This window comes from Hypanus sabinus, chromosome 26 (genome assembly GCF_030144855.1).
Source record: "Hypanus sabinus isolate sHypSab1 chromosome 26, sHypSab1.hap1, whole genome shotgun sequence".
NCBI lineage: Eukaryota > Metazoa > Chordata > Chondrichthyes > Myliobatiformes > Dasyatidae > Hypanus > Hypanus sabinus.
Window position 1 is genome coordinate 45549472 of NC_082731.1, and position 19612 is coordinate 45569083.

Genomic DNA, 19612 nt, shown 5'->3' on the forward strand with positions numbered 1-19612 from the left:
CTTTATGAAATGGAGGAAAGGAAATGTTCTTTACAGTTTGTAAGCAATTTGCACATGAAGATATAAATACACCTCATTAAAAAGGACGCAATCTATGAAATGTTGACATACAACAAATACCTTGGAAGTAGATCAAAGATTATAGAAGCTGATCAACAGATTCTAAAGGTAAGTAATGGTGCACCATCATTTCATAATATTTTCTGAACCTCATGATGAGATTTATAAACATTCAAAGTCTTGTTTATTATAAGTATTGTGCACAGTTAATATTGAATACACTGTGTCATTATGTAACAGAAGCAAACTGCTGATAATCTTTCACAGTCAGTGTTGAGTTAAATCCCAAGGTCAGAGAGGATTCAAATTTTCTTCACAGATGCTGCCAGATTCTGCTGAGTATTTTTAGCATTTTGTGTTTTAATTAGCATTAAAACTTAGTTTAATAAATATTAATTCCACAAAAGGAGGACAGCCCAGGGTAATTTGCTGTGTATGAATTACTGTATATACTTGCCTGAACTATGCAGGATCTTTGGTACCCTATAAAATGTAGGGCTCCATCTTTTCTAAACAACATTATTGTTAAATAAACTTAAGAAACTCACTGTTTTATGCTGTTTGAGATCATGTTATCAGCATTCCACACAAAACCACCATTCGCTCCCTACATTGACTGTAGACTAACAGTGTTTGATCCCTTTGCCACTACACACTGGTCTCCGCCACACATAATACTACTACAGTGCCTCACTGTCACATAATCAACGCCTAATGCCAGCACAAAACACATTGGCTTCTCTGTTGTATCTACATGAAAACAGAAATACTTTACTTCTTTTATGACAACTGCAGGTCATTTACAAGATCTCTGACTTTGCCATCATTACATTTCTGAGCTGTCGACAACTTAGCAGCATTTGCTGGTAACAATTTAATACTGAACTACTTTTAACAATGTGGAATTTGAGGATTTACCTGGATAGCCCTGTTTACACTTAGATTTGACTGGTGCCTTTTTGAAGTTTACAAGCGTATAACCAATAATCACATTATTTAACCGCACCACCCATCAGCACCCTTTCTACCCATGCATATAAGCACCTTGAAGATAATAAGTACAAAAATATTTGATCTCTTTCACTGAAGTTAGTTCTGAGTTAGTGGAGAAATCATGTTAGCATTTTAACTGAAGCAGCAATCCCTACAAATATACAAAGACTATAAAAAAGATGAACTTGCCACTGTACATCCAACCTGACTTTCAGGAAATGTGACAGCCTTGCAACAGAAAAGAAAATCACTTTATTTCCATCAAGGAGATTATTCTAATCCATCAGTCTCTGATTCTTTCGTGCCCAAGCTGCAGGTACAAACAGACCTAAAACTATAAAAGCTTGACTTTTTCTTTGTTTTTTGTACACAAAGGGACATTAAAAAAAAGACAATAATTTGTGTACAATTTCTATACAAAAGAAATGTTTCAACATAAAGGCATTTGGGACTACATCATGGATAGCAGAATTCTTGAGCTAAGAAAAAAATGGTAAATTGGAAGACACATTAATGTCCACATTGGACATGTTAGGAATGCAAAAGGAAACAATGGCTTTCTCGTAGTAATTTCCAGGGAGCAAGTACCAGGAGATGCTTTTAAAAAAAACTTTTTAAATTAACAATAGATTCTCGGTCCCTCAACCTGTCAGGAGTATGACGTATGTACAAAGTGTGCATTTTTAAGACATGTTAACAATATTCAACATTTGTAGCGTGTTTTTCAGGTTAAATCTAGGAAGTTTTAGAGCCTTGCATGTGACATGTTTAATGGGCTTTTGCACCATATTAGGGGTGTCTGGTAGAGGTTACAGATGGCCCTAATCCAGCCTTAGCCTTCTCCATATGAATATGGCATGGGAAAGAGTAAATTCAGGAATCCACAAAACAAGACACATAGCTAATGTATATTATAGGGTCACTACACAAACATACCATTCAATTTAGATCATATTACACCCACTTTCAAGATCAATAACACATTTCTACATGTAACTAATATGCACATTTCCTAAAGGCTTCTTCCTGACAAAAAAAAGCTTTCCTTTTGAATTTTTCCAGGGTCAGAAGAAATTCGGTATCTTGTCACAGACAAGCTCTCTGTTCATGCCAAGTTCATTAAACAAAACACCTTTGTTGTTTAGAAAGAATGCATAAGAGCCAACAAGTTTTGGAATCACATTCGGTTCGATAATGGTCTAAGCTGACTATAGTTCAGTTTGGCGATTTTGATCACCTGGTTTCTAAGCATATTCACATTTATTAATGTATTAAATTACAAAGTTAAAGAGTATGATAAAACATTGCCCAGCACTGCGTCCAGCCCCTGCTGTGAGATTAAATGTACAAGGTTAATGCAGCAGTCAATGTCTGTTACTGACAAAAGGGTGAAGCAGTGGGATCAAACCCTTTAAAAACATCCTTCAGTGAGGTTGTATCTTGCCCACTCTCCTCAAGGGGACTGTTGCCACCAAAAGGGCTGCCTGAGCCAGATTTACTGGCCTGTTTCACCTCAGAGAACTGCGGGTGAATAAGTCCAAACAGAGATGACACCGGGAGGCTATGTACTCCTGTTTGACCCGTCTCTGGTGTGGGGGCAGCAGAAGTGGCTGGCTTTGGCCTGGGTCTGTTGTAACTGTTATATCGATCTGTGGGAGTTTCTGAAGTTGATTTCTCGTTTTCCAGTTGATCCAATGCAGATTTTCTAACAAACAATGGTTCTTTCTGTCTGGTTACACCTTTCGGGACATCCGACCCTTTAAGCTCACTGGAGGACTCTGTATTTTTAACATTCCCACTCTGGTTGCTGGGAGTTCTTGGATCATATAAACTGATGCCACTCAGCATAGCACTCTGGCCACTACCTCCTCCTCGGTTCTGCCCACCAGCAGTAACTAACCTGGGATCATATGGAGCAAGAGCACCACCCGAGTCCTTCGAAGAAGATCCAGCTGGGGATTCAGTATGCTCCGTAAGCTTTCCTGATTGGGTGTTGGAGGGCTGGAGTCCACCACTGGACCTCTGCAGCCGAGGATCAGCAGGGACCTTTCGCATCCTGGGGTCGGAAGGCTTCTCGTTCTGTGGAGTCACCTTAGTTGCTGAAACATCAACACTCTTCAGTATTCTAGAGAGCAAACCCAAATCTGGAAGGGCAGGAGTTGGTGCCGGCTGTGAGGGCTCCACCGACGCCTGGTCAGTATTGCGCTGCCGAGGATCCGAAGGCCCGGCTTGTGGAGAACGGTTCAACCGGGGGTCAAGTGCTGGGAAGGGCACAGAGATGGCAACCGGATCCGGCTTTGGGATGGGCAGTGGGATCAAATCTTCTGGGCTCCACAAGATACCTTTAGCAAAATGAGGCTTTCCGAGAGAGGTGTCCACTTTAATGTGGCTGAACTGTTTAAGTTGAGACCTAGGATCTCGGAGCGAGGAACCCGGCAACGGGTCAAGAGGAATGACCACTGTCTTTTCCCTTAGAACCCTCTCTCCTTCCTCTTCACTTACAACCACCTGAGATTTTGTGCTGCTGGGAGGAGTTGAAAGAGCAGGGTCCGTTTTAGGTGCAGGTACTGTCCTGCTTTCTGCAGATGCAGTATCAGACCCAGAGTTCCCCAATGTGATCTCTGCACTTCGAGAAAGCCTGGGGTCCCTTGAAATTCTTGGGTCTACGGGTCGATTTGCATTTGACAGCCTCTCCTTTTGCAGGCGTGGATCAGCAACGTTCTGGCTACTACCATTCTTGTTATGTGATGCCCATGAGCCTTGTGCTTGAGGCTTCCTAGTAGACTGCTGACGGAGCGTCTTTAATATGCAGCTCATACTGCTTCCACCATCCTCTTCATCGCTTGAGTACCAATTATCACCATCACCTACAAAACAGACAGCAGCCATTACATTGCAAGCTTTATTCTGTTTCAGATGTGTTAACTATATGCAGACTACTCATTTACTGTTCTTTACACATTCCTAACATCCATTTTCCCTACACTTCTGCACCCAGCATAACTATCATGCAGTGTGAAACAGCTAGAAAGTGAACAAGAGTGTTTTGTGAGAAGTATATGAGCAAACAGATGTTAAAGAAAAAGTAGACATACTCAGGGTAACTCAGAGTAAATTATTTCAAGAGGTCAGATGTTAAAGCTGGAGACTAACAACAATAAGATCTTTATTCATACGGTACCAACCGCAGAGGTCAGACTTTTAATCAAACAATGGTTTATTTACAAGAGAAGGAAGAGAAAAAGAGTTTAATGAAGCAATTTTTTTTCCATTAATATCTTGGAAAACATGAACTTAATAGTGGCACTGGTACCAGGAACTGGGCAAAGTAGTGCAATACATACTGTAACCAGTCTATGTACTACAGCAACACACACAAGATAAAATGCCGGAGGAACTCAGCAGGTCAGGCAGCATCTATGGAAAAGGTCCTGATGAAGGGTCTCAGCCCAAAGCAGTGACTGGTTAATCTTTTTCATAGATGCTGCCTGACCTGCTGAGTTCCTCCAGCACATTTTGTGTGTGTGTTGTTCTGGATTTCCAGCATTTGCAGATTTCCTTGTGCTTATGTCTTGTAGTCCAGCATAAGTAAACAGAACTCTCACTGTCTGCTGACTTTAGGCTGGATATAAATCTTTCAATTAATTAATTAGAATCATATGGCTAACAAAATGTAGCAGTTAGTGCATCACAATTACAGCTCAGGGCATCAGAGTTCAGAGTTCAACTCGGGCATCCTCTGTAAGGAGTCCTTCCTGTGACCATGTAGGTTTCCTCCAGGTGATCTGGTTTCCTCCCACAGTCCAGAGACGTACCAGTTAGTAGGTTAACTGGTCACTGTAAACTGTCCAGTGATTAGGAAATGGTATGGTAGGATTGCTGGCAACAAACTCAAAGGACCAGAAGGGCCTGTTCCATGCTGTATCACTACATAAATAAATGAACATGCACTTGAAAGTAGTAGATCCAATTTGCAAAACATAATCGGGGTATTTAGAATAAACTTTCAAATATTGTAGACATCTATCTGCACCAAATTAAAGAACGAATGAGTTAAAATTTGCTTCCTTTCTTACAATGGCATATTGAATAAAGATACTTATTTCACAAAACCTCACAATAAAAATACTTGCCCTCTTCATTTTCCTTTTCTCGCTGACTGCTGTCTGCTCTCCTCTTTGCCTTTTCTTCCTCCTCCTGTTGTTTTTGTTGAATGCGTAGAAATAGAGCCCGTTGGGCTGCCGGAAGGAAGTCAGGGATGTTTGCAGTTGGCTTCTGACCAGAAGAGGCACCTTCATTCTCCTCAGCCTCCAGATCATCCATCTGTTGCAGCAGAACCTGCTGGTCACCTCCTTCCTCCATCGCCTCGTTATTCCCTGGCAGGCAAGAAAAGGCAGTGAAGCAAGAAGTTTACTCCTATGATTGTTCTCACACATTCACCAAAATTAACAAAAAATTTTCTGCAAGACTAAAAAATTTGTTTTATTTTGAAGAAACCTTTCAGTTGAATTTGTTGAGATGTATGGGAGTATAAGGAAGCACGGACAATATCTTTCTCTAAGATCACAGTTGAGTTGGTTATCCTGTTTCACATAACAGGAACCAAAACTCTAAAAGTCCCAAACCCTCTCTAATGCACCACATCCTCAGCAATGTATTATGTAGCTCTCTTTCTGTTTCTATTTTTAGTATCGAAAGGAACTGAAAGGAATCCTGAGGCCACTGCCTTGGAAGTACTTTCTAAAAATCATTCTTTTTACCTGAAAAACTGCCTTAAGGAACTTAGCACATTTTTTTCCCTATTCTACAGGCTCAAACATGAACTACAATTCCCCATTTAATGTAGTGTTCAATATATCAGGCGTGATAGTCAGAAAGCAAATGGGATATATGTCCGTGTTTATGGGAATATCCATCTATGTTCAAAGTTCAAAGTAAATTTATTATTAAAGTACATATATGCCACCATTTAAAATTCTAAGATTCCTTTTCATTGCAGGTATTTACCCCAAAATAAAGGTAAATATATTATAACTATTAAACACTGTTTAATAAACATTGTTTTAAAGAAACTATCACTGTATTCCAGAGATGCCAATTTATTATCAAAGTACAAATATGGGACCATATATAACCCTGAGATTAATTTTCTTGCAGGTATTCACATGAAATAGAAAGAAATACAATAGAATCAATAAAAGAGTGCACACAACAGGACAGAAAAACAACCAGTGTGCAAAAGACAACAAACTGTGCAAATAGAAGAAATAAAAAAATAATAATCGATAAATAAACAATAAAAATGGAGAGTATCAGGTGATGAGAAAATAGGTTGTGAAAACAGTTCAGTGATGAGGCAAGAGAAGTTATCCCCTCTGGTTCAGGAATCCGATGGTTGAGGGGTAATAACTGTTCCTGAAGCTGGTGGAATGGATCAGGATTCTAATACGGATTTTATACACACTGGCAAATTATCTCATTCAAGAATGATATAAGACGAGCTCATTGTACAATGAAAGACGATACTGACCCATGAAGGATGGAAGAAGCTTCTCTAAAAGCCTAAGTACAACAAGTTTTCAGCTGAGAATGGATAACAATTATGCTGTGGTTAAGTCCATATTTGAATGCTATTATCAACAAGTAGGAGTCCTCGCCCTCTTCAACATACCAATCAATTCTACCTTCTTAAAAGCTATGTGAAATTTACTTAGTAACCTCAGTTAGATCAGATAGAAGGTACAAGAGCCTCAGGACTTGCACCACCAGTTACTACCCCTCAACCATCAGGCTCTTGAACAAAATAGGACAGCGCACCATCATTGAAATGTTCCCACAACCTATGATCTCACTTTAAGGACTCTTTATCCCATTATCTCATATTCTTGTTATTTATCACTATCTATTTATATTCACATTTGCTCAGTTAGTTATCTTCTGCACCATTGTTGATTTTTCATTGTTCCTGTAATAGATACTATTCTATAGATTTGTTCAGTATGCCCACAAGAAAATGAATCTCAGGATTGGATGTGGTGACATATATGTACTTTGATAATAAAATTTACTTTGATCTTTGAACATATTTGAAGGAGTTTTCATCACATTCATTTTATTTTGTTAAATCTACAGATTTAAATCTACAAATTTCTCAAAAAATTTAGTCAGCTATCCGGATACAAACTTAATCTACATAAGAGTGAACTTTTTCCAATAAATAAGGAAGCACAAGAATTAGAATTTCACAATCTCCCTTTTAAAGTAGTAAACAATTGTTTTACTAATCTTGGTATTATCGTAACAAGGAACTATAATCGACTGTTCGATGAGAATTTCAATAATCTTTTAAATTTTACAAAACAGAGATTAGCACAGTGGTCACCTTTGTCCATGTCTTTAATTGGGCGAATTAACGTAATTAAAATGTATATTCTCCCCAAATTTTTATACTTATTTCAATCTTTACCTATATTTATCCCTAAAGTTTCTTTTTGATTCTTTAGATTCTATTATCTCATCATACCTATGGAAGGGTAAACAGCCCAGACTCAATAAAGCTCATCTCCAAAAGTCTAAAAGAGAAGGTGGCTTGGCATTGCCTAATTTTCGTTCATATTATTGGGCAGCCAATATTCGTAATATTATCTTTTGGTCCTACTTTTATAACCAGTCTGTTTGTCCAACATGGGTGACAATGGAATTAAGCGCTTATAAGAAATTATCTATTCCAGCTTTACTTGGATTTGTTCTTCCTTGCCAATTGCCAAAATCTATTATTAATCCTGTAATCAGGCATACTCTGAGAATATGGGCTCAATTTAGAAAATATCATGGTCTTTATACTTTTTTCCCTCTCTAGTCTATTCTATACAATCATTTATTTCAACCATCTATGCAGAATTCCACATTCCAAGACTGGTGTAGGAGAGGTATCAGGCGTTTTGAAGATCTTTTTATAGACAATCGGTTTGCGTCTTTTGAACAGTTGTCTATAAAGTTTAATTTACCGAATACTCATTTTTTCAGATACCTTCAAATTAGACATTTTATTAGCCCTTTAATACCACATTTTCCTGAACAACCTGATAAAAATGTTGTAGACTTGTGTCTTCAAATGAACCCCTTGGGCAAAGGCGTAATTTCTACTATTTATGTTAAATATATGATTCTCAGACAAGCCCCTTGTGATAAAATTAAAACTGCTTGGGAGCACGACTTAGGTTTCTCTTTGTCCGACAAGGTTTGGGATTCAATTCTTAAATCCGTCAATTCAATCTCTTTATGTGCTCATCATTGCCTCCTGCAGTTTAAAGTCGTCCACAGGGCTCATATGTCCAAAACCAAATTGGCGAAGTTCTATCCTGATATTAGTCCCTGGTGTGACAAATGCAAAGGAGGTGAGGCTTCCCTTTTCCATTTGTATTGGGCCTGTCCTACTCTGGAAAAATTTTGGAAAGATGTTTTTTTAACTTTATCTTCTATATTAAATTGTCATTTGGAACCTGATCCTTTGATCGCTCTTTTTGGTATTCTTCGAGACCCTGACAAGCATTTGACCCCGGCTAAACAACGAACATTGTCTTTTGCCTCTCTTCTAGCCAGATGAGCAGTACTCCTTAAATGGGGAGATGTAGTTCCCCTTACCCATGCTCAATGGCTTAGGGATATTATGTCTTGTTTAGATCTCGAAAAGATTCACTACACACTTTCTAATTTGGACATAAACTTCCATAGGGTGTGGGGATCTTTTCTCAAATATTTTCATAACTCTCATCTAGATTGACAGGTGTTTATTCTTTTTTCCCTTGATAATCAGACCCTACATTTCCAGCTTTTTTTTTACTTTTGTTTTTTTCTGATCAGGTAGCAGGCTGCCCCCCTTTTTTTTATTACAGTAAGCAGTTCTGGGGTAATAAAAGTGTATCTTATATAATGGTTGGCTTGGAGTTGGATAGGTGATGGATTGGGTGCTTTTCTTTCTTTTGCTTTCTTTTTTTTCCTTTTTACTATGGGTGACTTGCTCATTTGTTAAGACATGTATTATTGTTATTTTTGTTTATATGGCAATGATCTTTTTTCTATATATATTATTGATTTTCTTTTCTTCATTGTAGTTTGAAGAAAATTATAAATAAAATATTTTTTAAAAATCTACAGTGCCTGACATTTTAGTTTTTGAATTTTTAGTTTTTCATGCTTTACAATTTTTCCTGTGTTTGGGGGCTGTACTGTGAAAAAAGGAACTCGTGATTCATAAATAAAATTTCTCAGTTAAATTGGTCAAAATATCCCTGATTGTAATGTGTAATGTAATCAAAAGGTTGATGGGGGGGCACTGCATGTTAGCTTCTTGAATGAACAGATATTATTTCTGCTGAAATCAGAATGATTTCTCTATGCTGGCTGATTTTTTTAATTTTACAATTATTACTTAATTTTAGAAAAAATTCTATTTGAAAACTTCTATTTTTACTTTTTATGGAAAGGACTGTTGCTAAAATTCACTGCAGTGTATACTGGTTAATGAGCAAGGTAAAAATATTGCTTGTGTTTACCTTGTTCCCCATCTGGACCAGCATCCATCGGCATTCCCTGCTGTTGATAGTAGTTGTCATAGAAATTTGGTGCAGAAGGAACAGGTGGCATCATCCCAGGATCTCCTTGCATGAATGGTGGTACTGGAGGGCCTGGTCCTACTTGTGCTCCTGGATTCATTCCAGGCCCTCCTGGGATCTCTTCTGGGCCAGGGCCTGGCATGGGTCCAGACATTGGCCCTGACATGGGACCTGGTCCTGGTCCCATGCCAGGCCCAGGTCCTGGACCAATGGGAGGCCCCGGTGGCCCAGGAGGTCCCGGAGGTCCTGGGAACCTAGGAGGTGGGGGTGGTGGAAACCGTGGCCTACTTGGAAAAAGAACAATTGATTTTATTCTCAAAAACATATTGGGTTTTCAAAGTATTCTCACAAAGTGTTATCTTTTTGGGATAAAATCTGAAGTGATTCAAAGCAAATTCACCTCAATTGGACTTGTATTGATTTTATTACATTGATACCAGAGTGGAGCAAACTCCATGAAGAGAGGGAAGCCATAATTCAGTAAAACAAATTCTCATTCTTGTGATACAGTGCATTCTGGTTAATTAGGATACATCAGGACCAGTACATTTTGGCATAAATGTGAAGTTATCCACTTTGGAAGCAGGAACAAGAGGGCAGAGTATTGTCTGAACGGTGTAGAGTTAGGTAAGGGAGAAATGCAAAGAGACCTAGGAGTCCTAGTTCACCAGTCAATGAAGGTGAATGAGCAAGTGCAACAGGCAGTGAAGAGGGCAAATGGAATGTTGGCCTTTGTTACAAGGGGAATTGAATACAAGAGCAAGGATGTTCTTTTGCATTTGTACAGGGCCCTGGTGAGACCACACCTGGAATATTGTGTACAGTTTTGGTCTCCAGGTTTAAGGAAGGACATTCTGGCAATTGAGGAAGTGCAGCGTAGATTCATTAGGTTGATTCCTGGGATGGCAGGGCTGTCTTATGCAGAGAGATTGGAGAGATTGGGCTTGTACACGCTGGAATTGAGGAGATTGAGAGGGGATCTGATTGAAACGTTTAAGATAATTAAAGGATTTGATAGGATTGAGGCAGGAAATATGTTCCAAATGTTGGGAGAGTCCAGTACCAGAGGGCATGGATTGAGAATAAGAGGTCAGTTATTTAAAACAGAGTTGAGGAAGAGCTTCTTCTCCCAGAGAGTTGTGGAGGTGTGGAATGCACTGCCTCGGAAGACGGTGGAGGCCAATTCTCTGGATGCTTTCAAGAAGGGGCTGGATAGATATCTGATGGATAGGGGAATCAAGGGATATGGGGACAAGGCAGGGACTGGGTATTGATAGTGAATGATCAGCCATGATCTCAGAATGGCGGTGCAGACTGGAGGGGCCGAATGGTCTACTTCTGCACCTATTGTCTATTGTCTATATATCCTTTTGTGGGGGAGTCTAGGAGCAGAGGGAACAGTCTCAGGGACGTCCATTTAGAACAGAGATGAGGAGGAATTTCTTTAGCCAGAGGTTGGTGAGCTGTGGAATTTGTTTCCACAGGCAGCTGTGGAGGCCAGGTTACTGGGTGCATTTAAGGTGGAGGTTGATAGGCTCTTGATTAATCAGGACTTGAACGGTTATGGGGAGAATGGGGCTAAGAGGGAAGTAGATTAGCCATGATGAAATGACGGAGTAGACACAACAGACCGAAAAGCCAAATACTGCTCCTCTGTCTTGTGGTCTTTTCATGTTTATTCCCATTGGTGTATTTCTTTAAGTGTCCTTGTATCACATCCTTCATAAGATCATTTGCTCTGCCATTTCATCAGGCTGATCCAGTTTTCCTCTCAGATCCAATCTCTTGCCTTCTCCCCATATCCCTTCACGCTCTGACTAAAATAACAACTCCAGGATTTTCCCAGCCACTTAATTACATAAATAGAAACATAATGTATAATTCACACAATTATTAATAATTATTTTTACTTTTTACATATTAATAATTATTAATATTATCACATAAATTGATTTTTATAAAAATTACTTTCTCATAAAAACTATTTAACTATAAAAACAAAACTTCATCAGTGCTCTTACTTCATTCCCATTTTATGGGCAAGGTGTGGAGTAGGCTGAACAACAATCTCAAAGAGAGAGGGGATCTTCTTTTGACCTGGTAAACATGGAGGTCCAGGTGGTGGGGGTCCTGGAGGTGGAGGACCTGGTGGTGGAGGACCAGGCGGTGGAGGACCTGGAGGCAGTGGTCCCATCATCGGTGGCCGTGGAGCATTGGGCATATTTGAAGGAGGTCCCATTGGAGGTCGAGGCGGCGTGGGTAACAACCCAACTCCAGGTGGGGGTTTCGGTAAAGGCGTGATTCCTTGCTTCTTTAATTCTTCCACTTCCTTTTCATCTTCTGCACCAGCTTCTGCCTCACTGGCTAACATCTGTTTGGAAAGGTGAAGCCCACAGTATAATCACCAGTTCAAAGAATTATGGATGAAAGAGCACAGAAGTTTTAAAGAACCTATCTAAACAGCTCCCTTCCCTAGCCTTTTAACTTTTAACTCCATGTAATTATTTAATTCACTTTTGCAAGCTCATATGAATCTAACATTTCAGCCAATGCTTTCTTGCTTTTGAACTACAACTGAATAAATTGCTGGTTAATGTGCTTCTAGGTGGACCTTGGAGACAGATAAACAAAGCTTAGAAGTGTTTCCACACCCTGGCCTCACCATCCATCATCCAACAAAATAATCTGCTGACAAGGTTAACCAGCAAATGATCACTCAAGCAAGATACTAGAGGCTGCCATCCTGTATCTGTTAGGTATGTGGATTATGACCAAAGGAAAAATGGCTGGAGTTGCTGAGCACTTTAGTGCAAGGGTGTTTATTATTTGCTTCAAAAATCAAACTTATGAAATTAGTGAAAATAGTGAAAACTGCCAATATTTACAAAAAGAAAACTATACTAGCTCCGTACTATTTTTGTCCAGTGTGCTCTCCTGGCAGCCCCTATCTCTCTTCCTTACTGAGGGCGAAGAGCTCCATTTAATTTGGTACTAGGACATACAATCTTTAATTAGCAAACAACATTAACTTAAGACAACACATGAATTAAGACTATTATGCACCACACAATGTAGTTACAATCCTATTATAAAATAAGCATAAGTATCTAACTTAAATACAGTATACAAAACATATATACACATACTTACACATCTCCATTACTAAAGAAATGGAATTTTCTGCCGAGCCAACCTGAACGCAGCAGCTTGGTTTGGGACCATTATGAGAATATGCCAGGGATGACACTGAAGTACATACGCTCAGTGCAACGGACAGCAGAATGACAAGGCAATGTTTGTGTGTAAGGAGTGCATTTATTGAGTGCTCTCCATCACAGTATCCCAGATGACAAGAGAAAACTGGGATACAAAATCTTGAGTTTCCATTACCTTATCCAGTAGCTCCCTGGTTTCATCGGTTAGAGGCCTATGGGAAAACTTGCAATCATCTCCCTGGTAACAATTACCTGTCGTATGAAAGAACTTGCAAGGAAATTCATGTAAAAAATGTTAAAGATGATAATAATAATAATGAAAAGACAATAACATTTTCCACCACAAGTAGTTTAACCAAAATGCTACCAAATACTCCACAGGGCTGCTTCACAGCCACAGCAACTCGGATTACATTCTGACCTCTGGTGCTATCTATGTGGAGGCTACAAGTTCTCGTGACTGAATGGGTTTCCTCTCAAATCCCAAGGGCATGTTGGTCATTAAATTAATTAGCAACTGTAATTTACCGATTGTGTAGCTGGCTGGTGGAGAATCATGGGAGTGTAAATACGCCTGTAAGAGTGAGGTTACACAAAAAAGAGTAAACATGGCTTAATTAGCGTATGTTGAGATGCTGGACTGAAAATTGAGACAAAAATAATTCCAGAGTCAAAGAATCATATACCATAGAAATGGGCCCTTTGGCGCAACTGGTCCATGCCAACCAAGTTGCCCTTCTAAGCTAGTCCCAGTTGCCATTGGTTGGCACATGTCTGTCTAATCCTGGGGTTCCAACTTTTTTTATAGAAGAGGTTTGGGAAGCCCAGGTTGGGAACCCCTGGTCTAAACCTTTTTAATCATGTACCCGTCCATGTACTTTTACATTTTGTTGATGTGCAATATCTGCCTAAGCCAATTCCCTTGGCAGCTCATTCCTTAAAGTGACTTAAAACCAAAATTGCTCCTCAGGTTCCTGTGAAATCTTTTGCCTCTCACCTTAAGCCTACGCCCTCTAGTTCATGACTCCCAAGACAGTAAATACTGGCCCAACTTGCATTCCTCATGATGTGATATATTTCTGTTCTCCTACACGCCAATGAAAACAGTCCCAACCTGCCCAACCTCTCTCCAAAACTCAGTCCTTTGCGACCTGGCAACATCCTCATAAATCTTCTTTGTACTCTTTGCAGCTTAATGATATCTTTCCTACAGCAGCATGATCAAAACTGAACACAATATTGAATATGGACTCCCACATTCTGTATAACTGCAACATAACATCTGCACTCAGGGCCACGATTAATAAAGCCAGTATTCAGAATCAAATGCTTCACTTGCAAGTAGTAAACAAAATTCCAATAAGTTCTGCTTTGATTAAAATAGTATAAAGCCAAATATTGGCATGACTGTAAATAATATCATTAACCTGATCAAGGATAAAATTGTACAGGCCAAAAGATGATTAAGATTCCTGAAAAACCAAAGCTTTGGATTTAGAGTATAGTATGTAGCCTCCCACTATACTTTTGTGATGTTTAGCATACCATTGAGGGTTTAAATTCAGTAATAAGCTTCATTTTAATGAAGTAATGAGCTTCATTTTAATGATTAAGCTTCATTTTTAATGAAATTTCCGTACAATGAACACTTGAAGGAGAAGTTTTCCTGTCACAACTTCAAGAAAATAGAGGCAAAATGTAGGATTTTTGACATTAAAAAGTGCATTACTCTGTCAGTGGAAGGTAAATTTTGAATCCTTTGATTGCTTCATCAATCATTATCACATCAATTTATCTGATGTGTAAGAATTACTATCAAAGTACTTATTAAGTTTCTATTGGTTTTAAGTTTGATTTAACTTTGACGTGTACTGCACCCGAGTGTTTATGCCGTCAAGTTCATAAAATCAGTTTTGCCTTCCTCAGCAGCCTGAATAAAAACAGGAAAGAATCATACTGTTAGTTCAGCACCAGTAAAGGATATTGTGCATGTACAAACAATTTTCTGCTTTAGCGCAAAATCCATTGTAGTAAAATCTGCAGAGCTCTCGCTTTCTTGGTGGTCCCAAATCATGACTGAAATTGCACTGATCCCCCTGTAGAAAGAGGGGAATACATTGAATACACTGAATATATTGCCACTTTCAAATGTACCTAAACATTCGAAAAATTCTCAATGTGGCAAATGTTTACAATGAAGAAGTAGGTCAACTGAGTGCAAGTAAAGAAGGAATTGAACATATTTTTTAAGAAACTCAAAAGATAAAGTAAACTGTGAAATTACAGAATTTGCAGTAAAAAAATAAGATTTAAACAGATGCATTTCAATCTTCACTGCACAACAAAGATGGGCAAAACTACTTGAAATTATACTTGAAATTTTAGAACAAGTTTGTATCCAGTATCAATAGTTTGAATTAATTTTTTTTGTTCCAGTTTGGAAAAGTTTTTCTTCCCATTTATCATCATTATTTGGCAATACAAGCTATGTTTCTGCTATTACAAAATACTTTAGGCTAATTAATCGACTTTTGGTTTACATGATGACAGAGTAACAATGCACATTCGGAGTCATCTGAAGCCACCTGTATTTCACAATTTCATGTTTTATTTCTAAACCGAGTTCTAATCTGTATTCACAATCAACTGTCATTGGTCCAACACTCTGTCCATCATATTCTTATAGTCTGGAAAAACATATTTTTGAAGCATATGCAAGGCTAATGTAATATTTGTCGGGCAAATATAAAATTTGGAACATCTAAGTAAGTTTTTTGGGTTCTATTGTGGCTAAAATTAAAAGTTGAAACCGTAGTGGTCTTGCACTCAAGATGTGAATTGAGAATTTTAGATTTTGGAATGGTTGTTGAATAATTCAGAGGAAACTGAGACAGTCATTTTATCTAATTTAAAACTTCCTGAGTGTTACAAGCTACATGCACATACAGGAGCAGCATCAGTTGCTATTCAAGCTCAAGGACACGTGAAAGCCAAACCTTTATAAATTGAACTAATTGAACATAAATTTCATACACTTGAACAAGCATCCAAAGAGTACAAGAGCTACCGTTTGAAATTAAAACAGCCAATTAAACTGTAAGTGGACTACAATGGAACTCAAGCTGGGAGCAAATATAATTACAACTAATGTTTTTGCTTGAATCTTCTTGTCAATATCTCCACAGTTAGATTTTTTTAAAACCTTAACTGCATTACCAACTTGTTTCAAAATAAAAGTTGATTCATATTTCCATTTCTCCTCCATCTTGTATGGACAAAATAAAAATACTATAATCTGGACATGCATTGCTGGAGAATATTTGTCCTTCTAGTTACTGTACAACCATAACTTCTGTGCAAAACCACAGACGTGACTTTGCCATGAACCTCGTTGCCTAGTTTTTAAAATATGAATAATGTTTCAATGGGATCAATCCTGGCACCACTGCCCATGGCATTAATCATCACCTTGCATCTTCAACGCATCATTCAAAGATCAAGGAATTAAGAGCCAAAAGAGCTGACACAGAAGGGGAGATGAGGATTTGGGTATATCAGTGATGATTGTATTGAATGGCAGGGCAGGCTTAGTGATCCTGCTCCTAATTTCTTATGAACTGGTGCCTTTGGTAAAGATGTGGTTGAAACTGGAACAGAATATCACTAAGAAAGCATACCAGACAAAAAGAATATAAACAGTGTTTTATCAAATATGGTCAAAAAGTGACACTGGGGGGGCAAGTACTATCCTTAGCTTTCAAGAACTGGTATCTCGGTATAATATTGATAAACGCTCTCTTTTCTTCTACTTTAGAGTAAGATCAGCTTGTAAAGCCTATGGGGTTCCCTGGTGGTCAGATGTAAAGGACCATCCCATTTTAAGTTGGAAACAGAGTTCTCCAAGACAAATAGTGTCATATTCTATGATAATTTAAACTTCCAGAAATATATGCCCACATCAGGAATGAAAGCCTGGAATAGGGACGTATCTGAATTGGGACAAGACTTAAACTGGGATGTGATTTGGGATAATGTTGCCGGTGCTTCGAAAAACCCAAATCATCGGTATATACACTTAAAATTTTGTCATAATGCATATCTAACACCGAGAATTAGACATCAAATGGGACTGGTTCCTGACCCATATTGCTCATTTTGCCCCCATGGAACCGTTGACTCTTATACATGTTGTATGGGAATGTCCAGGGGTTTTTGGTTTGTGGGGGAAGGTTATCTGTACTCTTACAGAACTAACGAGGGTACAATTATCGATTGTACATGATGTACATGATGACTAAATGATGACTCCCACCTTTCCCTTTTGAGAAAACATGCAAATTCTGGCTGGCAAGCCTGACTGCAGCTAAGAAGATTGTAGTCCAGCGTTGGAAACTTGATATTTCAAGTACTCACTGGCTTTAGAGCTGTTTGGACATTTTTTACCTGGAATATCATCAGCAAGAGTAAATGATGCACGACCAAACACAATCTTAATGTGGACAAATTTGATATCTAACTTAAAAGATCTTCTGTTAAAATAGGAATGCTCTGTCTGTATATGCAATACTATTCAGTTGGTTGGTGGAGGGGAGAGGAGTGGGGGTGAGTGAGAGGGTGGAGAGGGGGTAAGGATGATGGTTGGGGGTGGCTGGGTTGAACAGTCAAAATGTAATCGGCAACCGGTTGTATTGAATGTAATTTGTTGGTGTTGCAATAGAAATTAGTCAAATGTTAAGAATTGGATTTACATTCAATACTCATTACTTGAGGAAGACATATGGATGTTAGTGTTTAATAAAAGGAAGAAATACTGAAGATCAAGGCAATTGCATATCCTAATTAGTCATATTGGCAAAACAGAATCATGAACTTAATAACCTGTAGCCTTAGCCAACAGAGAAATAGTACAAAACAAAAATATTTTATGCAAAAAAAACCAAAATATGTTGTCCAGGTGAATTAGTTAAAATAATGAACTGTTTCCAAGAAAATGAATGCAAATTAATAAAATAAGTCAAACTACTTCCTTAGAAAACATTTACTCAGTCTAATTTCTAATAGAGAATTAACTGAATATCAGTAACTACAGTCGGCCCTCCTTATCCGCAGGGGACTGGTTCCGGGACCCCTCGTGGATACCAAAATTCACGGATGCTCAAGTCCCTTATTCAACCTTTCTCAATCCAGTGGACCTTAGGACCCAGCAGAACCCCAGACCTTATTTAACCTGTCACCCAGCGCCAGAGCTCTGAATGCGCAGTGTTTCTGCTCACGAAAATAATCACAATCACAATTGAAAACGAAGTGGAAATAATAAAGTGATCGGAAAGAGGTGAAACGCAATCGATCATTGGAAAAGCGTTAGGCTAGGTCGGTCAACGATCGGACAATTTTAAAGGATAAAGTGAGAAAGGCCCTGCCCCGATGAAAGCTACAATTATCACTAAGCAACGCAGTGGTTTAATTATTAGGTTTTGGAGTTTTGAGTTTTTGATCCTCCACATCAACCCGGCACGGTGGAAAGCGCACTAGGGAGTGATCTGTCCTAAGTCCCGAGAACTTCTCTTCACAAGCCCGGCGCTGAAACATACATTAAGTGTTTTATATACATAGAAAGGTAAAATATATACTATATACTAAGACAAACGTTTGACTAACTGACACTAAATAATACTGGATGTACCTGTTCTGACTTACTTAATAAGAGAACTTAAGATGTTTTTCGATTCCAATGCAAGATAACCCATGCACATCCTCCCGTATACTTTAAATCATCCCTAGATTACTTAGAATACCTAATACAATGTAAATGCTATGTAAAATGGTTGTTATACTGCATTGTTTAGGGAATAATGACAAGAAAAAAAGTCTGTACATGCTCAAACAACAAGTGCTGGAAGAGCACTTCCGGGTTTTCGCGATTCGTGGTTGGTTGAATCCGCGGATAAGGAGGGCTGACTGTACAATACATTGACATAGCAATTCAAAAGTACCAGTTACTCAGCTTAGCAAGACATTTCTCACCTTTGAACATCTACCCTCCACAAAGAACTTGCAAAGTACTTTTCCTTTCTTCTCTGCACATGGCTGATGACCATGATCATGCATGCTCCTCATACGCATTCCATCATCAAGGTTCTAGAAGACATAACAAAAACTGTCATGGAGTAAATGAGATAAACATGTTCAATAGCCTAAAACAGCATGTTTAAATCAAAATTAAGCAAGCACATGCAGTATGCAAATTGAATGAACTACAAAACTTAATTTAAAAACTGCAGTTTTTATGATTAGATGAAGAATTGAAATGAAGAATACTGATCCATCATTTATTGAAAGCAGCATAACAGGTAGGCAGGGTTGTAAAGAAAGCATTTGGCACATTGGTCTTAATAAATCAAACTAACTATTAAGTACAGGAGTAGGAACGTTATGTTGAAGCTGTATAAAAACATTGATGAGGCCAAATCTGGAATATTGTGTGGAGTTCTGGTCATCTACCTACAGGAAAGATTGAAAAAGTAAAGAGGAAATTTACAAGGATATTGCCAAGACTGGAGGACCTGTGTTATAACAAAAGACTGAAGAGGTTAGACTTCTGTTCCTAGAGTGTAGAATACTGAGAGGAGATTTGATAGAGGTATACAATATTATGAGGGGTATAGATAGGGTAAATTAAAGCAGGTTTTTGCAACAGAGTTTGGGTGAGACTACAACTAGACGCCATGG

The 19612-nt window shown here is 38.5% G+C and overlaps 1 protein-coding gene across 3 annotated transcripts in view; it reads right to left on the reverse strand.

The window, feature by feature from the left end:
• Positions 1-216: 216 nt before the first annotated feature.
• zc3h4 (zinc finger CCCH-type containing 4) overlaps positions 217-19612 on the reverse strand; it is a 38572-nt gene continuing 19176 nt past the window's right edge. For 2 of the 3 annotated variants that reach the window (XM_059951010.1, XM_059951008.1), the window contains exons 6-12: positions 18908-19021; positions 14866-14979; positions 13059-13166; positions 11690-12039; positions 9609-9955; positions 5187-5429; positions 217-3920 (exon numbers count right to left, since the gene is read on the reverse strand). In XM_059951010.1, coding sequence (XP_059806993.1) covers positions 2428-3920; positions 5187-5429; positions 9609-9955; positions 11690-12039; positions 13059-13166; positions 14866-14979; positions 18908-19021 — 2769 coding nt within the window. In that variant the 3' untranslated portion in view covers positions 217-2427. The remainder of the gene's footprint in view (positions 3921-5186; positions 5430-9608; positions 9956-11689; positions 12040-13058; positions 13167-14865; positions 14980-18907; positions 19022-19612) is intronic. The other variant, XM_059951009.1, reaches the window with a different exon arrangement.